Raw genomic sequence first — 21,075 nt, 5'->3', positions numbered from 1 at the left:
AATTGGTTTAACTCCGCAATAAGCGGTTGTAGGAAAACATCTATCTTCTCTTTAGGATATTTTGGACCTGGAACCAATACGGTCAAGAACATATACTCCTCCTTCATACACATCCAAGGAGGGAAGTTATACGTTGTTAGTATCACAGGCCATGAAGAGTATTGTTGCCCTGACTGTCCAAATGGTTGAAAACCATCGGTGCACAGACATAACCTGGCATTTCGAATTTCAGATGCAAACTCAAGATAAATGTTGTTAAAATGCTTCCAAGCATGCGAGTCTGAGGGATGACGCATCATTCCATCTTCAACTGAATTTGCATGCCACTTCATATCATTTGCTGTAGAATTAGATGCATACAACCTCTGCAGTCGAGGAACCAGGGGAAAGTAATACATTTTTTTTTGTATGCTACATTAGTTTTCTGTCGTTTTGTTGCACCACGAGAAGTTTGTTTAAATCGAGGGTGGGCACAAAACTTACACGTTGTCAAATCTATATCCGACTCCTAATATATCATGCAGTTGTTCTTGCAACAATCAATCTTCTGAACCGGTAAGCCCATACCTCGTAATAACCTTTTGGTTTCGTAGAAGTTATCAGGAACTAGATTATCGTCCAGAACAACTTCTTTCACAAGTTCAGTGATTTGTTTGAAACATTTTTCTGATATGTGATTCTCTGATTTCAAGCTCATAAGTCGAGCTACAAGAGACAATTGCGAGTGTTTTTTACACTCAGGCCACAACTCTTGATCTGCAGCTTTCAGCATGTCATAAAACTTCTGGGCCTCGGGATTTGGCGATTCTTCTATTTCATCCACATTAAATTGAGGACCATCAACATCCATAACCATTGTGTGGTAAGTATTAGATGCTTCTTCACTAGCCATTTGAGATGGGCCACCAACATCTTGATCAACATCTACCCTCACAATTCTCTCGCCATGGAAGCGCCAAACATAGTAGTCCGATACAAATCCATATTTTGCTAAGTGGTATTTCACGGTAGGCACATCTAAAAATTTGGTGTTTTGACACTTGCGCTGAGTACATGGATACCTAATTCTTTCCCCATCCATCCAACTATGTTCACTAGTAGCAAATTGGATGAAAGTTTCAAGACCACCCAAAAACTCCTCAGTGAGAAGACCATTTCTCATTCGTGTATACATCCAATGACGATTAGAAGTCATTGTATTTATCACCTATTCCGGTGCTACATTTCATTTAAAAAAACAAACCCCCAAAATTACATTTCACTATGAAAGAAATTGTTCGAAGAAATTGAAATAAACAATCATGCATATTTTCATAAACCTTCGGTACCCACAGGCGGTTTAGCCGGAGAAAACACAAGTGCCGGTACCCACATGCGGTTTAGCCAGCCAATAAAGACATTCAAATAATGAAGCATGCATATTTTCATAAACCTCCGGTGCCCACAGGCGGTGTAGCCGGCAAATAAAGAACAAATGAAAAATTAGAAATTGTTCAAACCTTATCAATCGAAGCAGAACTTGAAGAATCTTGAGTGTAGTAATGTGATTCCTAGCCAACAGTTTTGATTCTCGACTTGAAACTGCAGTTATACTACAATAGTATTGGCCGGTTAGACATTCATTTTGAGCTCACAAAGGAAGAAAATAAAACATAATAGCTAACCATAATATAGACAAGATTGATAACACCAAAATGGATACACTCATGCTTTACACAAATATGCATCTTTTAAGTTAAAATTATGAAAGGTATAAAGACTATAGACAATTTGGAAAGAATCAACTAATGGGTTTCCTAAGTGTCAAATCTGTTTTTTAAATACCAAATACCAAAAATCTCAAGCTTTTGGACCAGATTCTCTACGAAAAGAGATTTCAAACTCAAAGCATGAAAAGTTCTCAAAAACCACCAACTTTCACTGTTACGTTGCAGCTATTGGTTCTGGGAATTTTCTTACTGTTTCTAGGCTGTCATTTTTCCGAGACAGAAACTATGGAGTTTGATCGGTTTCTGGGCCGTTTTTTTAATTTTAATGTTGTGGTCTGAAGACATGGTGACAACTTTTGTTTGTGGTCCAAAAACTGTAACAATATAATGGGATATATAATAGTTTCTATGGCAATTATATGTTCAATTATATGCCAATCAAGAAGCACACTGGCCTTTATGTATGTTATACGCAACATTGCATTGCAGCATAATTTAAAGACACTAACAGATGCCCCTCTTAAAGACTAAGGGAAAAACATATGTGCCATTTTTGGATGTATGTATGATCTGTTTGTTTGGGCCAATTGCTTAACACAGTAAATTATTTCATAACATACAAGTACAAGCAATTAGAATTTAACACAGTACAGTTGATCTCTTGAACACCTAGGGGTTTAAAACAACCATCCATATTGACAAGATTTCCTTTTTTCTTTTTTCATAATGGTATTAGCTAGTTAATGATGACCAGTAATTTTATTTCTTGTTTTCAGATAATATGTTAAATTGAGATACAGTTTTTAGGCAAAGTCAACAATGTAAGGTGGACCATGATCTATGGTATAACAATTGTGACAAAACTATAAGTTTATTTGGACCTTACTTTTAACTACAATGTGGGCAATTCATGGCCATATCTTTTCAACCTTGTATTCTCAAATTGTTTGTACCAACAACTCTCCATTATTGCAGATTTGCAGATCAAGCTGCCATCAGACTGTAAACTCAACTACTCAATTCATGGCTACTTTATTACTATATAAAACCATTCTGATTTCTGAACAGTTCGATCAATACATTGTTGTCTCTCATATATACATATGAGATTGATTATTAAACTTAATAAAAACAATTGTGTATACCTAATTCACTGATTGTACAAATGTTCAATACATCCTATGCCACACAAAAGTTACAACCAATGGTTGTTTACTTCTTTTTTCAATGGACACAAAACCAAACAGATCAGACAAAAAAATTAAAACAATTATTTGAAGATACAGTTGGTTCTTACGGTATGAATGTTGCACACAGAAGCAGATTCCAAGAAGGATGTGGCGAAGCCCAGAATTTGCACCTCCAGAATTCCAAGAGGGATGTTGCCGGCGACGGTGACCTTCAGAACCTCCAAATATGTACAATTAATGACCACCCTGATATAGACATAAATTATGGCTATTCTCACAAACACTCAAATCAAAAAATCTAATAAAGCACAAAATACATACCTTAGAGAGACGGTCGACGGAGAAGCGACGTACGGTCGACGGAGAAGCGACGTACGGTTAATGGGCGGAGAATCGAAGCACGGAGAAGCGTCGGTCGACGTACGGAGAAGCGACGATCGGCAGACAGCACCGTCGGCGTTGGGTTGTTAGAGGAAAATAGCGGCGGTGTGAGACACTGTAGAGTACAGAGGCGGTAGAGAGAGTTAGGGTTAATATTATTTGACAAGGATAGAATTAATGCTCGCCGCTAGAATTTAATATGATTTGCCAGATAACGACGCTAGATAATGACGGAATCCAGGGTCCGCCGCTAGGAATTAAAACATATGTTAAACAATTCGGGTGAAGTAATATGATTTTCCCGCTATATAGCGACGGATAATCAAATCTGTCGCTAGAATGTTTAAAGAATTGGATATGCTAAAAATTTCAGGTTATAAATTTAGTGATGGAAGAGAGAGTCTGTCGTTAAAGTGTTAGAAATTAATCCCTCTTACAAATGTAGCGAAGGATAATTATATCCGTCGCTAGGTATTAAACATAATTAAAACCGCGTAGAAATCTAGCGACGGATCTTAATTTCCGTAGCTATATAGCAACGGATCATCACATCCGTCGCTACATTATACGCATAAATCAATGTCTATTGAAAATATAGCGACGGATATATATATATCCGTCGCTAAGTCGTAGCTATTAAAATTATGAAATTAACCCGCCAATAATCCGTAGCTAATCTGTCGCAATTCCATCGTTAGCTTTTGCGCCAAAATTTACCGATAAAATTAGCTACGTATTTAACGACGGAAATAGTTCATCGCAATATCCATCGCAAATGCCTCGCTAATCCGTCGCTAAATGTAAATCTAACAATAAAATTAAAATCTGTCGCTAAGGGGTCGCTATTCCGTAGTTAACTTAGCTACAGAAATTGTCCGTAGCTAAATCCGTCGCTATATAGGCGTTTTTTTGTAGTGAAGCAAATATTGCGGTCCCAACACTATCGGATTGACCAGATCCTCCCAACACAGCGCACTGCGACACTTCTGATCGTAGAGGGCCTCATAAGGTGCCATGCGTATGCTTGAATGATAACTGTTGTTGTAAGAAAACTCGATTAAATCCAAATGGTCCTCCCATGATCCTTGGAAATCTAGCATACAAGCCCTCAACATATCCTCGATAGTCTGTATGGTCCTCTCAGTTTGCCCATCGGTGGCTGGATAGAAAGCAGTACTGAGACTTAATTTGCTTCCAAGAGCCGCCTGCAAGGATTTCGAGAACTGAGACAAGAACCCCGAATCTCGATCGGAGACGATGTCCCTCGGAACTCCATGATACTTTACCACTTGATTAACATAAGCTTGAGCCAATTGCGTCATTGTCTAAGTCTCCTTCATCGCGATAAGGCGAGCAGTCTTAGTCAATCGATCAACTATCACCCAGATTTTGTCCTTACCCGAACGGGTCGTCGGCAGGCCTCCCACAAAATCCATAGATATAGAGTCCCACTTTCCTGGTGGAACTTCTAATGGTTGTACCAACCCCTTGACCTTACAACGCTCCGCTTTAACCTTTTGGCAATTGAGGCACTTCCCAACAAATTCTGCAACTTCCTTCTTCATATTAGGCCACCAAAAGGCCACCAAAAGAGACTCTTTACATCCTTGTAAAGCTTGTCGCCTCCGGGATGAACCGAGTAGGGTGTGTTATGACCCTCCTCTAAAATCTGTCGCTTCCACAAATCACAAGATGTGGGTACACACAAACGGCCCTTGTACCTCAACTCTCCATCCGTAGACAGCTCAAACGGTCCCCCTTTCCCTTTTGTTAGGTCATCCCTTTCCTTCATCAAGCATGCATCATTTTGTTTCTCTTTCTTAATTTCTTCTAGAAACTTAGGTACAATCCTTAAGTTGTAAAAACGGACTTCCGATTCGACCTCACCTTGTTCTACCACTTCCAAGTTCATCCGTTTGAACTCTTTGCAAAGTTCATCAGCTACTATGTTAGGAATAAATTGTAATAGATTTTTGATATGCCATATTGTAAATCGTAGATCCCCATTTTTATTTTTGTTAGACTAGTCGAGTCATAGACCAAGAAAGGGAAAAACAAATTCATTAGTTGAGGAAATGGATGAAGAAGATATAAAGCCTAAAATCAAGAATTTGCCTAGTGAAAATGGCAAACAAAAGAGGAAGATGTATGCATATGAAAATATGTACACAAGTTATGAAGACTATCATCCGAAGAAGAAATCTCTCAAAGAAATTCAAGAAGAAATCTCTCAAGAAATCAATGAAGAAAATCCCTCAAGAAATCCCGAAGAAGAAAGAACGTGACTTGAAGTATGCATGAAGCTATCTTGAAGATCAAGCATCTATAGAAAGAAAGAAGTACACCGAGTGAAACAAGATAATAACCAATAGGTTGTACGGACGAGTTGGAAGAAGTTAGAAAAATTATATGCAAGGTCATGGGTTCAAATCTCACATATTTTAAAGAAGCCAAGTATAAATCCATCAGATGAAGTTTGGGCGATGGTTTGGCCGAAGACTATGGGATGAGATTTCCAAGTTGACTATGGGATGAAGTTTTTTAAAAGATGAAATTGGATGCAATTCCAATTGAAGGGATGAAGTATCTCAAAATTGATATAGGGATACAATTTGAAGGGATGAAGTTCACGCATCTCACCCTTTTGATGGGAGGGATGAGATTTCAATTGCCAAATCAAGGAAGGGATGGGATTTCACTTCCAAATATAGCAAGGGATGAAGTTTACATGGGAAGAGATTTCACGCATCTCACCCTTTTGATGGGATGAGATTTCAATTGCCAAATCAAGGAAGGGATGGGATTTCACTTCCAAATATAGCAAGGGATGAAGTTTACATGGGAAGAGATTTCCTAAGTCAATTAAGAAGATGAAGTCTGGAAGCAGTATACAAACCCAGATGTGAAGTACAGAGGAAAATACAAGAAGAAGTTGCATAAGCAAAAATACTAGTCTAAGCTAGTAAAGGATTAAATTTGGGATTATATTTTGAAGATAAAAATCCCAAGACGCGTGATCTACACTAGATGAATATTTTTGGGACGCCATTTTTGCGAGAACTTCTACCCCAACTTGCAGAGAATCTCTGACATATCTGCAACGTTATCTTATCCTCTGAAAAGGCTATGCAGCTAGATGAAATTCAAAACGAGAACGTTTCTTTCCAACGGACGGATTCTCATTACCGGCTATAAAAAGATGAAGATTGAAGCAGAGGAAAGCCGAAGCAAGAACGCAATAGAGCAAAGAACAGAGCTAAACAGAGGATACAAAAATTCAAAGAAATCTTTCCATCTCAAGAGCTTAAATTGATATGTTCTTTGTGAGATAAACACTCAGAGTGATACAGAGCTTACAAAAGAAATATCCAAGAGTGTTAGAATCTTCATCAACTACAAGAGACTAAGAGCATCATTGAAGATCATCTACAGAGTCTTAAAGTTGGAAGCAAGGAAAAACTTGTTTTGGAGAAAAACAAGGGAAAGGAGGAAAGTAACACGGAGTTGTGAAATCCTGGATTGTCACACGGAGTTGTGAGATCCGAAGCAGCAGTGTCGGAAGACATTGGGCGTGATTAGTGCGGGCTTTGTGATCAAAGCACTAGATCACGGGATACGTTTCTACCGGATCGTAGAAGACGGGGGGAAAGTAACACGGAGTCGTGAAATCCTGGGAAAGTAACGCGGCGACGTGAAACCTGAAGCAGCAGTGTTTGTGGCATTGGGCGTGATTAGTGTGGGCTTGGTGATCAAAGCACTAGATTATCATATTATTAATAATTATCTCATTCATGTGGTTGTAATTTGCTTGCTAATGGCTATTTAAGGTCATTGCATGCATAATGAAATACAAAGTTAAGAATTTTTGAGATAGGAAACTGAGTGTTTTCTAGAACTCGGGAGAGTTCGACCATGATCAAGTCATGGTGATCCTGACTTATCAAGTGTGAAACCTCACTTGTGGCGTCGTCCCAAATCCTACGTATCACCGTATAACCCGGTGTGGCCGAGGACTTATCAAAAACACAAAAACAAACCCTTATACCCAGCCTAAATTAAACCTTTTAATTAGATTTCACCTAGCCTAATAAACTGTTCTGAAATATTATTTTAGTCAGCGTGTGAAGAGAAGATCGGGTCAACCAGGTTCGCATCATCACGGAATTCATTGCATCTTGGAACCAAGAAGTGGTGGATATAGTGAATTGCTCTTGAGGATAAGAGCAAGTGGAGTAGGAGGATTACACCACCTCGCGAATCACTATAAATTGCCTTGTGTTCTTTACTGCTTTCTTTACTAACTGCTCTTGCTTGCTTCTCACGAGAATAATCTTGACACAATCTACACACACACCGTATCGTTTATTTATTTCCGCTGTGCACCATACTCTAACAATCTAGTTAAGAGTTTTGGTTTATCTCTGGCTTAGCAATTGTGGTACTGTGCTAAAAAGTTTGAAAGTCTATTTACCCCCCCCCCCCCCCCCCCTCTAGACTTTCACTTTACCACTTTTGGGACCAACAATTGGTATCAGAGCAGGCTGTCTATTTAGGCCAATTTGCTTTCAAAGCACGTTTCCTAATTGGGTCAACCAGTTTCTGACTGCTAGGCAGATCCATCTTTCCCAGTGTGTGTAATTGGATTATTTATCTCTCGTATCCACCGAGAAGATGAATAAAGATTTAGCTCAAAATCTATTATTCTCGCTTGATAAATTTGATGATTGGAAAGTTCGTATGCAGGTTCATCTATCAGCTTTACACGATGAAATGTGGGAAGTTATTTCCACTGGCCCGATCGAAAAATTGAAAGTAAATACGGCTTTTCTTCTATCTCCGGATGCTTAACAATTCGTACCAAAGCCAAAACCGGAATGGACATCGGATGATAGAAAAAGGAATAATCTTGACAACATTGCCAAAGATATTCTGTTCAAAGCCATTGATGATACAATATTCCCATCAAGATCGGAGAAGGAGATGAATAAGAAAAAGATAACAAGCTCATTATTGCTATGAAGAAGTTCGAGGACTTCAAAATGCTCTCAAATGAATCCATTGTTGATATGGAAGCTCGAATGATCAAAATCCTTGGATAAATTAATGACCTTGGCAAAAATATTAGCCAAAAGGAAATTAATCTCAAAGTCCTACGAGGCTTACCATCTACATGGGATATGAAGGTTACGGCTATGCGAGATCACCAAGATCTAAGAATTTTGTCAACCGACAAATTATTTAGTGATCTTAAAGCATATGAGTTCGAGATGAAGGCCAAAGATGATGATGTTCATGAAATTCGAAATCCAGCTCTAATGGCCGAACAACCGTCAACCTCCAGGTCAGTAGACAATATTGATTTTATAACTAACGAACAATTTGCTCTTTTTGTTAGAAAATTCAAAAGGTTCATGGGAATAGGAGAAAACAAAAATTCTGCTCGTGGAAAATTTGTCTCTCGCACGACACAAGAAGAGAAAGTCGAAGAAAACAACAATTTATGCTACAATTGCCGCAAACCCGGACATTTCAAAATAAATTGTCCGTATCCGATCGTTAGCAAGTACCAAAGCATAAATGTTGAATCTACACCGAATAAATCTGAAAGCAAAGATCGAAGGTTCAAGCGCGAAAAAAGAAAAGCTCTCGTTAACAACGAACCAAATGAAAATGATGAGTCGAATGGATTGTCATCGAGTGATGAAAGCTCAAGTTCGGAAGATTACACGGCTCTAATATGCAAGTCAATTGAGTTGAGTTCAAGTGAAGAGTGCTTTATGGCTCTTGGAGCAGAGGAAGAAGAGGTTGTAACACCCCCAAATTTAATTCTCAACACATGCTATAAATAGGCTACTATAACAGAAACTGCCATGAATAGAATTCCTGAAGTACGCATACCACCATTTAGAAACTAATTAATAATTCAACTTACAAAATAGCTTTAAGTCCTTAATAATAAATGAGGGTGAAACCGCCACATCTAATCTAACACTGACTAGATGTAAGGCTATATACCATAACATTCAATCACAACTTAATCCAAAAACTAAAGAAATACAATATGAATCAATAACTCCAAAACATCATAAATAAAACAGCTACTACGTTCTAAGGCGCGCTCTCAGCCAACAACTTATTCATTCACCTGCACAAATCACAAACAGGAGAAACACGAAACAATAAAATTAGCAAAACATTGCTAAGTAAGGTTTACTCCACCCTGTAAAATGGATTTAATACAGTATATATTCACATTCAAAAATAATTAGCCACAAGGCTTAACTTCTCTCAACTTCAACATAACATTTACTCCACATCACAATCCACATAGAATTTTCTCAACCTAAGATTTCAAATCAACTCTTTTCCAAATTATACGTTTCCAAAAGAAATCATTTTTAGGAAGTATAGATGAATATCAAACCAAATAATGGGCAAGGTCTTAATTACTTAAGCCCTAGTGAACAGTGATCACTCCACTGAACACTACGCAAAAATCCCATTTAAACCAACCAAATAATGGGCAGGGTCTTATTTGATAAGCCCTAGTGAACAGTACTTACTCTACTGAACACTACACAAAAATCTCATTTAAGTGGAACAGAACTAATACCTTAAGTGTGCACACCCCCAATAGGTTTCCAAGCCCAACGTGTAGTAACTAGTCCTAGTAGCCAGGATACGTTTCTACTGACTACTACTCAACAGGGTAAATACCCTAGTGGTAGACTCCGCTAACCACTCCTCAAAACAACAGGACTAAAATTCCTAGTGAGACAGGATATGTTTCTACTGCTCACTCCTCAATTAACAGAGTTTTTAGGCTCCCTAGTGAATCAGTATATTTCAACTGTTCACTCCTCAACAAATTGGGTAAATCCAGAATCATAGTTGGATACTATGATTCACAAGCAAGAGTAATGATGTTTCACAAGCAAGCAACTTCTCAATATCTCAAATAAGAAACTGTCAAAAATTTTCAGAAACTATGACCTGAATTGCAGAATTTACTGGGAAAACTCGGTAACACATTTTCATATGAAATTTTCCAGATAAGTAGTATAAAGAGTCTAGAATACACACAAAAAGTTTCAAGCCAATCTAAGGCCTAGAAGTATTTTTACCAAAATTCTTCTCAACACAGCACCAGACTGTAATTTAACTGGCAGAACACTGCCTAAACTTTACGAAATTATTCTGGAAAAACCGAAACATATTTTTAACCAAAACTTTTTATAAACATCAAATATAACAAGTCTATATTCTCCATAAAAAAATTCAAGCAAAAACAAATTTAGCAAACAATTTTCACGAATTTTTCTTTCCAGCTGCGCCAGTCAGAATTTTCTCAGGCAATGATCAAATTGTGTAAAAGTTATCCTTTTCAATCACCACAAAATACCATATCACATATGCCCACAAAATCACGAAGTATATATATATTTTTACAGAGTAAAAGTAATTTTTGATAGACATAAGCACTTACCTGGATACGTAAAACAAATCACACACTTGACCCGAGTCCTACGTTTGCTCCTCTGCAAACTCTTCTTCTAAACCAAATTGAATGTCCATATAAACACAGGAAATCACATAAGCATATAATCATAGAAATTTTACCACAAACATATAATTAAACTTACGAATAGATGACACTAGATGGAAGAAAAATTGACACCCAGGAGTTCTCTTGTGTCGAAACCGAAACTGGGAATGAAAAGAATGAGAGTGTCGACTGCGAAGATGATGATTTAGGAGGGGAAGGTGTCGTATATGCTAGGGTTTGTTTTTGTATTTCTTTTGATTCCAGTAGCAGCGTGTGTTAAGAATTAGAGAGTGAATTTAAAAAGGTTTAGGTAACTAATATCATAGAATTACATCCTGACTAGACATATATATCTCAAACTTAATCTAATAAACTAACACACACACACACACACACACACACATATATATATATATATATATATATATATATATATATATATATATATACATATATATATATATATATATATCTAACGTACTGGAGAATCACATATACATACTATAACTTAAGTTAAATTTATTTAATATAATATAAACATATTAGTTTTAGGATTTAAAAATTAATTTATTATTATCATATAAGTATTATGGGTTTAGGAATATTAATAACCATAACATAATAGTAGTAATTTTTTTTTAAACAGTTTATTTATAACAAATTATAATTCTCAAATAATCGGGGTGTCACAGAGGTAACATCTAATTCTTTCAATTCTGTTAATTCCTCTTTTTCTCGTGAATCTATTGGTAGTCTAATGCGAGATTGTCAAGAGATTATGCTCACTCATCCTCAACTCAAGGAGCACAATAATATTCTAATTCTTGAAAAAGAAGAGATGAATAAAAATATTGCAAGATGTTTTACTTGAAGTGAGTAACTTGAAGAATGAAAATATTCAACTTCAAGAAGAGTGTAAAGCAAGAGAGGTTAGAGAACATAACCTTCGGGCTACCATTGCTACATTTACTAATTTGTCCAAAATTATGGATAAAATGGTAAACATGCAAAAGCCATCAGGAGATAGAATTGGAATCGGTTATGACTCCACATGTTCTCAAACCCCTCCGAAACTGACTAATCTTACTACTCCTTTAACTAATAAAGTGCAAGTGGTAAAATTTGTTAAAAGTCAGTAGAGCACGATGAGACAAGGACTTGGCTATTATGAGAAAGCAAAGTTGAATGTTGAAAGGCCGAAACAGTTCAATACTACGGCAAAGCAACAAAAATTCTTCAAGCAAAGATATGCCAAAGATTCAAGTGCAAAAAGAATTTTTAGAAAAGAGGGAAGCTTTTCTAGAAATAGAGTTTGAAGATTTTATTCCACTCAAAAGGATTGGTTGTGTAAATCTTGTTTTAATGCTTCTTATAGACTAAAGCGACAATCCGCTTCCCAGGTGCCTAAGTTTAAAAATGTTTTTCAAAACCTGGCGCCAAAAGTATTTTCAAAAGTTAATTATGATTATCGTGTTTCAAATGGTTACAAACCACCTTATCTTAATTCAATAGGATTTAGGTGGGTTTCGTTACCAAAAACTACTAACAGCAAAGGGCCCAAGCAAGTATGGCTACCTAAAACCAACTAATCTTTTTTGTAGGATGTTTGGTACATCGATAGCGGTTGCTCACATCACATGACTAGAAATAAATCATATCTAGTGAATTTCAATAAAATCGATGGACCAAAAGTTATATTTCGAGGAAATTAAAATTATGGAACTACAAAAGAAGTTGGTACAATTGAACGAAATGGTTTGAAGATCGAAGATGTTTCATTTGTTGAAGGCCTAAAATTCAATTTTTTGAGCACTACTCAATTTTGTGATAAAGGCTATCTTGTGGAATTTTCCAAAGATAATTGCCTAATCAAAAATGAGCTCTCAAACGAAGTTGTGCTCACTGGAAAAAGGCGAAAGAATATGTATGTAGTCGATTGGAGCACAAGCAAGGATTCAGTATGCTTAATGGCCAGAAATTTGAATGAAGCAAATTGAGAATGGCACAGAAAGCTCAATCATTTAAACTTCAAGACTATCAATCAGCTTGCAAAGAAAAATCTAGTCGAAGGACTACCAAGTATTATCTTCAAGAAGGACCAAGTGTGTGATGCACGCCAACGCGGAAAGCAAATCAAATCATCATTCAAGTCTAAGACGCACGAATCAACATCAAGACCGCTAAGCTTGTTACCCATGGACTTATTTGGACCGGTTGATCCAATAAGTGTAAGTGGTAAGAAATATACTCTTGTTGTTGTTGATGATTTTTCCAGGTACACTTGGACCGTGTTTCTCAAGAAGAAAAATGAAGTTGAATAAATGTTGCCGAAGCTGTTGAAGCAACTACAAAATGAGAAAGGATTGCAAATATCAAAAATCCGAACCGATCGTGGAACCGAGTTCGTGAATAGCGTTATTCAATCTTTTTGCAATTCACATGGAATTTCTCATCAATTATCTGCCGCTAGAACACCACAACAAAACGGTGTTGCGGAAAGAAGAAATCAAACGCTTAAAGAAGCCGCACGAGTGATGATCAGTGCAGCTGGTCTCCCGAAACGATATTGGGCGGAAGCTATCAACACTGCTTGCTACACTCAAAATCGAAGCATGATCCACAAGCAGTATAGCAAGACGCCATATGAGCTTTATAAAGGGAGAAAACAAAATATTGGTTATTCTCATATTTTTGGATGCAAGTGTTTTATTCATATTAATGATAAATTGCATCTAAAAGCTTTTGATGAGCGTGCAGATGAAGGAATTTTTCTAGGATACTCGACTACCAGCAAAGCATTCAAAGTGTTGAACAAAAGAACAATGGTGGTTGAAGAATCCATACACATGGTATTTGATGAAAAATCACACGTCAATATTGATGCTCTGGACGAAAATGGCGAAAATATTGAACAAAATGGTAACAAGTGTCATATTGATTTTTGTGATACTGATGATACGTGTGAAGAAAATATTTTGCAGGGAATGGATGAGTTGGAAATTAATTCTCTAGAAAATCCCATCTATCATCCAGTAAGAAATGAAGTACGGGATGCAATTAGTATTGAAATTGCAAATCAATCCAGGGATGCAGTAGAAGTGGAAATTGCAAATCAGCCCTTGGATGCAATTACTGGAGAAGTTGAAAATGAAGCAGAAATTCGAACCAGTACTACCTCTTCTCAACCAGTAAATCCACCCAGCACCATGCACCCTTTTGAACCAGACTTAAGATGGCTCAAAAATCACCCACCAGAATTAGTGATCGGAAATGTTCGAGATGGCGTGAAAACAAGATCATCTACCATGGAAGCATTGTTCACATGTTATCTATCTCAGATTGAACCAAAATAAGTGGACGAAGCTCTAAATGATCCTAGTTGGATTGATGCCATGCAAGAGGAACTCGATCAATTCAAAAGAAATGACGTTTGGGAACTTGTCCCAAGACCAATGAACCACAATGTTGTAGGAACTAAATGGGTCTTTCGGAACAAAGCAAACGAAGAAGGCATGATTGTTATGAATAAAGCAAGGCTCGTTGCAAAAGGATACTCTCAAGAAGAAGGAATAGATTTTGATGAAACCTTTGCACCGGTAGCCAGACTCGAAGCTATAAGGATTTTCCTAGCCTACACCGCACACAAAGATTTCACCGTTTATCAAATGGACGTGAAAAGCGCATTCTTGAATGGACTACTCGAAGAAGAAGTTTATGTCGAACAACCCCCAGGTTTTGAGGTAAAAGGCAAAGGTGTTAAAGTCTACAAACTTAAAATGGCATTGTATGGGTTGAAACAAACACCTAGAGGTTGGTATGATACCCTGTCAATGTTCTTGATAAGCTGTGGATTCACCAAAGGCCTTGTTGACGAAACTCTCTTTAGAATTCAAGATGGTGATCATATTTTATTAGTGCAAATATATGTTGATGATATTATTTTTGGAAGCACTAACAATTCTTTGTGTGAGAAATTTTCGAAGCTTATGCAGAATAAATTCGAAATGAGCATGATGGGTGAATTGAATTATTTCTTAGGCTTACAAGTCAAACAATTGAAGGAAGGAATATTCATCAATCAAGCAAAGTAGACCCGTGACTTGATAAAGAAGTTTGGCCTTGATGGAAAATCATCGATTAAAATTCCTATGAGTACATCAATAAGGCTAGACAAGGACGAAGATGGAAAAGATGTCGACCAAACAAAATATAGAGGAATGATTGGTTCACTACTATACCTCACTGCAAGCAGGCCGGACATTTCTTATGCTGTGGGGGAGTGTGTGCAAGATTCCAAGCAAATCAATGTTGGATTGTGGTATCCTAAAGGTACAAATTTTACGCTAACTAGTTTTTTAGATGCGGATTTTGCAGGTTGTAAAATAGACAAAAAAAGCACCTTCGGAACGTGTCAATTCTTGGGAGGAAGGCTTGTTTCTTGGTTTAGCAAAAAGCAAAATTCCCATCGCAACTAGTACCGCCAAGGCCGAATATATTGCTGCAGGAAGTTGTTGTGCTCAAATTTTGTGGATGAAGCAACAATTGAAGGATTATGGAGTAAATTGCGACAATGTCAACATATTTTGTCACAATACAAGTGCAATCGCTATCACTCACAATCCGGTGCTTCACTCAAGAACCAAGCATATCGACATACGACATCATTTCATAAGGGATCATGTTGAAACGAAAGATCTAAAAATCGAGTATATCCCTATGGAGAACCAAGTTGCAGACATTCTCACAAATCCTTTATGCGAAACGAGATTTTCCACTTTAAGGCATGAATTGGGAATGCTGGAAATGAGCTAAGTGTCACAGAACTTAATCTCTTGATCTAATATGATACATATGCTCATATTATGTGTTTTACGTGTTTATATGTTTTTATATATTTTACGTGTTAGCATATTTCTATGTACTAAATTTCTACGTAAACTAACTTGTTAAATGTGTTAAGTTTTTAATTATGTATTTGCATGTAATGTTTAACGTGATTTTATGTGCCATGCAAATTAATTTGATAAAATGTGCAATTTTATTTAATCTAATTTGTTTTTGAATTGCATGTTTTAATAGTTACTTGGACCACAAGTCATTTTCATGTTTGTGTTAATTTGTTTGCATGAACAATCTATTTTGCGAAATATGATTTATAATTTGGTTTATATTTATGTTATTTTTCTTTTGTGATTAAAATAATTTTTTTACTCGTTTCTAAATAATTTCTTTTTTGTTTAAGAAATTTGTTTACATATATATGTTTAGAATGTACCGTATGTATGTATGTATTTTCTTGGTAATATAATTAAAATTTGGTTAGTTACCAAAATTTGTGCTTATTTTAATTAGGAGTTACCGTGTATATGCATGATTATATATGGATGTGTTTTAATTGCTAATCATTTAGAATTCCGTATATGTTTCGAAAATTGCATGTGCGATATACGGATATGTGTGTGATTGATGTGATCATATTTATGTGGAATTATGTGTTTAATATGATGTGTACGAGTTTTTGAGAAGAAAAAGGAAGAGATCAGATTGGATTGAAACCACCTCCCTCTAAACCTCTACCCATAAAACCCAATCCCATTAAAACTCTCCATCTCTCAAAAACCAACACCCCTTAAACTTCTATCCATAATTAATCCCACAAAATCTGACCCTCTCTCTCACAAAATCAGATCTCCTCTCATAAATTCTTATCGACACCCTCTCTCGAAGATCTCTATCGTCACCCATGCCATAAATCTGAGCAAATCTCCTCTTAAACCCCAGTAGTTACTTGTCTAATCCTCTCCCTAGCACCGCCCTCCTCAACCAATAGCGACTCACTCAAATTTAATGGATGCCAATCATACCTGTTCAGAACCCAACTGTCGACCATAATCCCTGAAGCCTTGGGACGTTCTCGAGCCTATATATTGGCGATAGCAACCGAAACCCCAACCGTGCAAGTAGTCAATTTTTTTTGCAGGAGAACAATGGTGTCAAAGGAGAAGAACAATGGAGAAAGGAGAACATCCATGAGGATCTGGAATCAAGTGAGGCTCCAAAAGTTGCGAGCCCGAAGGACAGAAGCTGGAGGACATCTCGTTGGGGATACTGCAAACGACCCTCTCGTTGTATCTGAAGAGGAAAGCCTTCAAAAAGTTGATCAAGGTGCACCTATCTCTCTGCCAGAAGAACCAGGTTTCATTTATGCTGAAGAAGGAGAAGCCAAGAAAATCCCAACACCACAATGTCAAGGCGTAGCCGAACCAGAGAAGTCCAAAGGGTTTGAATCCCCTTTTCTGAAGTTTTCACCGGTTGTTCAACAGGACATCTACCAGGAAATTCTGAACATGAGTGATTCGGAATACCTCCACTATCTGAAGCAGCTGACTTTCGGACCGGTCATGCCACCACCAGGATTTGAAGGGCATACTCAAGAACCTCTTGCACCACCAGTTGTGGAACAAGTTCTACCTCCAGTTCCACCTGAACTTGTTATGCAACCTGCTCCACCACCGGTGAATCCTCGTATCCGTCCACCCGTGGAATATACAAGGTTCTTCAATGCAACGTACTCGTCCTCAAGGTCAAACATACATAGCAAAGACCAGAGTACTGCCCATCTCCTCCACACACTGACGAGGACAACAGTCAAGATGTGTATGTGATCCTTTTGTACTCCTGATTAAATGAGTAATAAATAAAAAATTGACTTGTTAGCTGTGTCTAAAATAATCGCGATTCCTACCCCTTTAAAAAGAACCACAAAACGAACAAACTTACTGTTGGTCCCAAAAGAGGTAAGGTGAAAGTCTAGAGGGGGGGTGAATAGACTTTCAAACTTTTTCGCACAGCACAACAATTGCTAAGCCAGAGATAAACCAAAACTCTTAACTAGATTGTTAGAGTATGGTGCACAGCAGAATTAATTAAAGATAAAGTGTGTGTGAGATTGTGTGAGCAGTATTGTAACACCCCGTGTTACGAATCCTAAAACCAACTGATTAATTAATTAATTAATAACCCAGGAGAAAGAATAAATTATAATGATTAATTAGGGAAAAAGGCCACCATAGCCCATGGGCCCAATTATATAAACCCAACCCCTAAACCCAATAGGAATAAACTCTAAACAAACCCTTGGATCTATAAATAGGGAACTTAGGGAGCACCTAGAACCCCCCCCCCCCCACACACACGCCTAGACGCCCCACCACCCCAGGAGAGCTCCAAGAATTCCCTTAGAAGAAATCAAGAAAGCAAGAAAGCTTAAAGAAAGATCCTTCATAGCCAAGGAATTAATTAAGGCTAAGAGGTAACCCATGTCTCAAAAAAACCTATTTTCATAGCTATGATTTCCCCTTAGGGTTTCCCCCGCATGATTGTGAATGGCGAATTACTATGATTATTATTGATGTTGATTTAATGATTCCATTGGGAATCTTGGTAATCTTGATATTGGGAGTTTCTTGATAATTGCGATGTTCTTGATGATTAATTGGGATTCTTGATGATTATGTGTTGTTCTTGATGATTATGATGTTCTTGATGATCAATTGCTATCCTTGATGATTATGTGTTGTTCCTACCGAATCTTGCAATTGGAAGACGAATCGTATTCTTGCTGATATAAAAGTGATTAGAACCCTAGGTTGTACCGCATGCTTTGATTCTTGGATTATCGGGTGGGAAATCGCATGTTTGGTTGTTGATTATGATTAGAAAAGCATGTTAGGTTATGTGCCATTCATCTATCGTATTTGATCCGTTAATTGTCTATGTGTTGTCGTTAATTACGTTGAAAAGTGTCTAAGCATGGTTTCGGGTTCCACAACGGTTCCCGGGGCGAAAAGTGATGAAAAGAGTCAGTGGGGGGTAGGTGGGGGGTAGGGGACCCACCACCTACCCGCGGCAATTCGGGCAGCTCTGGCAGCGGGCAGCCGGCGGGCGGGCAGTTGCCCGCCGGGCACCCGCTGCCCGGAACAGTGTCAGCCGGCGGGCAGCCGGCGGGTGGACCCCCACCCACCGGCTACCCGCTGGAATTTCTCCCACCTCGGGACCCCGGCTTCCCCGTTTGATGTTTCCCCGATCCCCGTGGTGTCCCAACGGACCCCGTTTATCGTGCCTATGTCTAGTTTGATGTTTCGGGTACCGTTCGTAGGTTTATGAGTCTGTTATATCGCATGCTAGATGAATTGGTATCCCGTTGACCTAGGTGAAGGAAGTATGAACCCCCTTAGGACTATTCTTAGTATGTGATGGATCACGCATAGGTTTGTTATACGCTTTATTCCCCTTCCCAATGTGTAACGTGGGTTGCATGTGCTTGCTATGTGTTATGTGTGTGTGCTACCCCAATTCGGTTGCGATCGGATTGGTTATCCTGAGCTGCGGTTCAGAAGCTGGCTGCGGTCATATTGGTATTCCTGGCTGCGGTCAGATGACATTCTCTTGGGCTGCGGTCCACCGTTTGGTTGCGATGAAACGTTTCTATACGAGCTGCGGTTCGTCCTTTATCCTGGCTGCGGTCAGATGACACTCTCTTGGGCTGCGGTCCACTGTTTGGTTGCGATCAAACATTATGATGAGCTGCGGTTCATCGGTCGGTTGCGATCGACCTCCCCGTGTTGCGATGCGGGGCATGGTGCTGCGGGGCTGTGTCAGAGCTATATGCGCTGACCCTCATGTATGGGCATGCGATCGGTCCTGTGGCGCCAACAATGTGCGTTATGTGTTTGATATGGACGAGTTGTGATTATGAGTGCCTTGGGATGTGACTATGGGATTTATATTGGGGATTGTTTATGATGGGTTGTGATTATTGTTTATGCTTTGCCTTATCTGCCTTATCTATTGTGAACTGCATATGCTCGTTATAACTATTGCTTGTGTCTGACCTTATTTGTCGAGTCATTCCCGGTTTTTAAAAGCTAGAGTTCGTAGGATATATCTTCATGCTCACAATGGTTTTCGTATATCTATATATATCTCTATATGTATTGTATTTCAACGCGTTGGAGTGGGTTACCAGCATCTCTCGCTGAACAGATATATTTGGCTTTCAGGCACAGAAGAATAAGTCACTGCAGCGCGCTAGAACCCGGAATGTAGAAGTAGATGGTTCCCTTTTCGGCCTGCGTGCCATATTAATCATTTACATTATTGAGGATATTAGTTTGTTAGCCTGTGCACCTGGGTTCTCTAGCTCAGGTGTGGCATAGCACCCCGTACTCTTGTACTATGTTTTGGGATTTAATGAGATAATGCCTTTATTTTATAAGTTTTAAATGCCTTGAAAATCTGGGGTGTTAGAGTTGGTATCAGAGCCTGAGTTTGACCCTAGGAAAAGACTCTTAAGACCGGACTTTAGGACATTAGGCTTGAACTCCAGGTATCTAGGAGCATAGGCTTCAGGAATCGTAGGATGCGCAGTGAGATTGTGAAACCTACACATCACCCCGCACTTCATCCCTCTCTAATATTAGAAATTCCTTCCCCACTTATTATATCAAGTTGAAACACAAAATAACATCAACCATTAATCACCAGGATGGCACCTAAGAAGAAACAGTCAGGAACACCGAGACACACCTCTCAAGAAGTCTTGACTCAAGCCCTACAACGCCTGACCCAAATTGCCCAGGCACTAAGTACTATCGTTCCCCAACCTCTGCCAACAGACGAGAACTGGAAATCCACCACCAAGTCTCGGCACATCAACCACCCACCCTCTCGGGAGACGAAGACCCCACAACCCTCGAGGAATGGATTGAGACATTCGACAAGGTGTTCAGGACAACCCAATGCCCCGAACGCCACTGGGTCAGGATAGCCTCCTTCTATTTCAAGCACGAGGCCGACGGCTGGTGGGCCCGCGAGGGGCCTACGTACGAACAAAACCCCGGATTCAACTGGGAGGACTTAAAGACGCAGTTGCGAGAACAGTTCTACCCCAACCACCTGAAAGCCGCCATGTGCGAGGAATTTCTCAGTCTAAGACAGGGGACGGCCCCGGTCTCAGAATACTACCAACGATTCTGCCGACTGGCTCGCCTCGTCCCCGAGCTAGTACCCACCGAAGGGATCAAAGTCAGGAAATTCCTAACGGGCCTTAAGCCCGAACACCAGAGGTCCTTGGCCGCCCAAGAACCGAAGACCCTCGGAGAGGCCTATGCCAAGGCATGTCAGCTACAGCAGGTAGCGGACCCGCCTCCAGGGATGCAACTGGGGTATAAAAGGAAACCCGAAGGAA

The 21,075-nt window shown here is 38.8% G+C and overlaps 1 protein-coding gene across 1 annotated transcript; it reads right to left on the bottom strand.

The window, feature by feature from the left end:
• Window positions 1–508: 508 nt before the first annotated feature.
• Window positions 509–1,583, bottom strand: LOC109166492. Its single transcript, XM_019315442.1, has 2 exons — window positions 1,500–1,583; window positions 509–1,218 (listed from the first exon to the last, which is right to left on the bottom strand). The coding sequence occupies exon 2, from the start codon at window positions 1,193–1,195 to the stop codon at window positions 509–511; it is 687 nt and encodes a 228-aa protein (XP_019170987.1). The 5' UTR covers window positions 1,196–1,218; window positions 1,500–1,583.
• Window positions 1,584–21,075: the final 19,492 nt, after the last annotated feature.

This window comes from Ipomoea nil, unplaced genomic scaffold (assembly GCF_001879475.1).
Source record: "Ipomoea nil cultivar Tokyo-kokei standard unplaced genomic scaffold, Asagao_1.1 scaffold3100, whole genome shotgun sequence".
NCBI classification, from domain to species: Eukaryota; Viridiplantae; Streptophyta; class Magnoliopsida; order Solanales; family Convolvulaceae; genus Ipomoea; species Ipomoea nil.
Note: the sequence above shows the minus strand (reverse complement) of the source record. Positions and strands in the feature narration are given on the sequence as shown.

Bases quoted from the DNA above. Each gene is read 5' to 3' on its own strand.
- LOC109166492 (XM_019315442.1), bottom strand. From the start codon at position 1,195: ATGACTTCTAATCGTCATTGGATGTATACACGAATGAGAAATGGTCTT.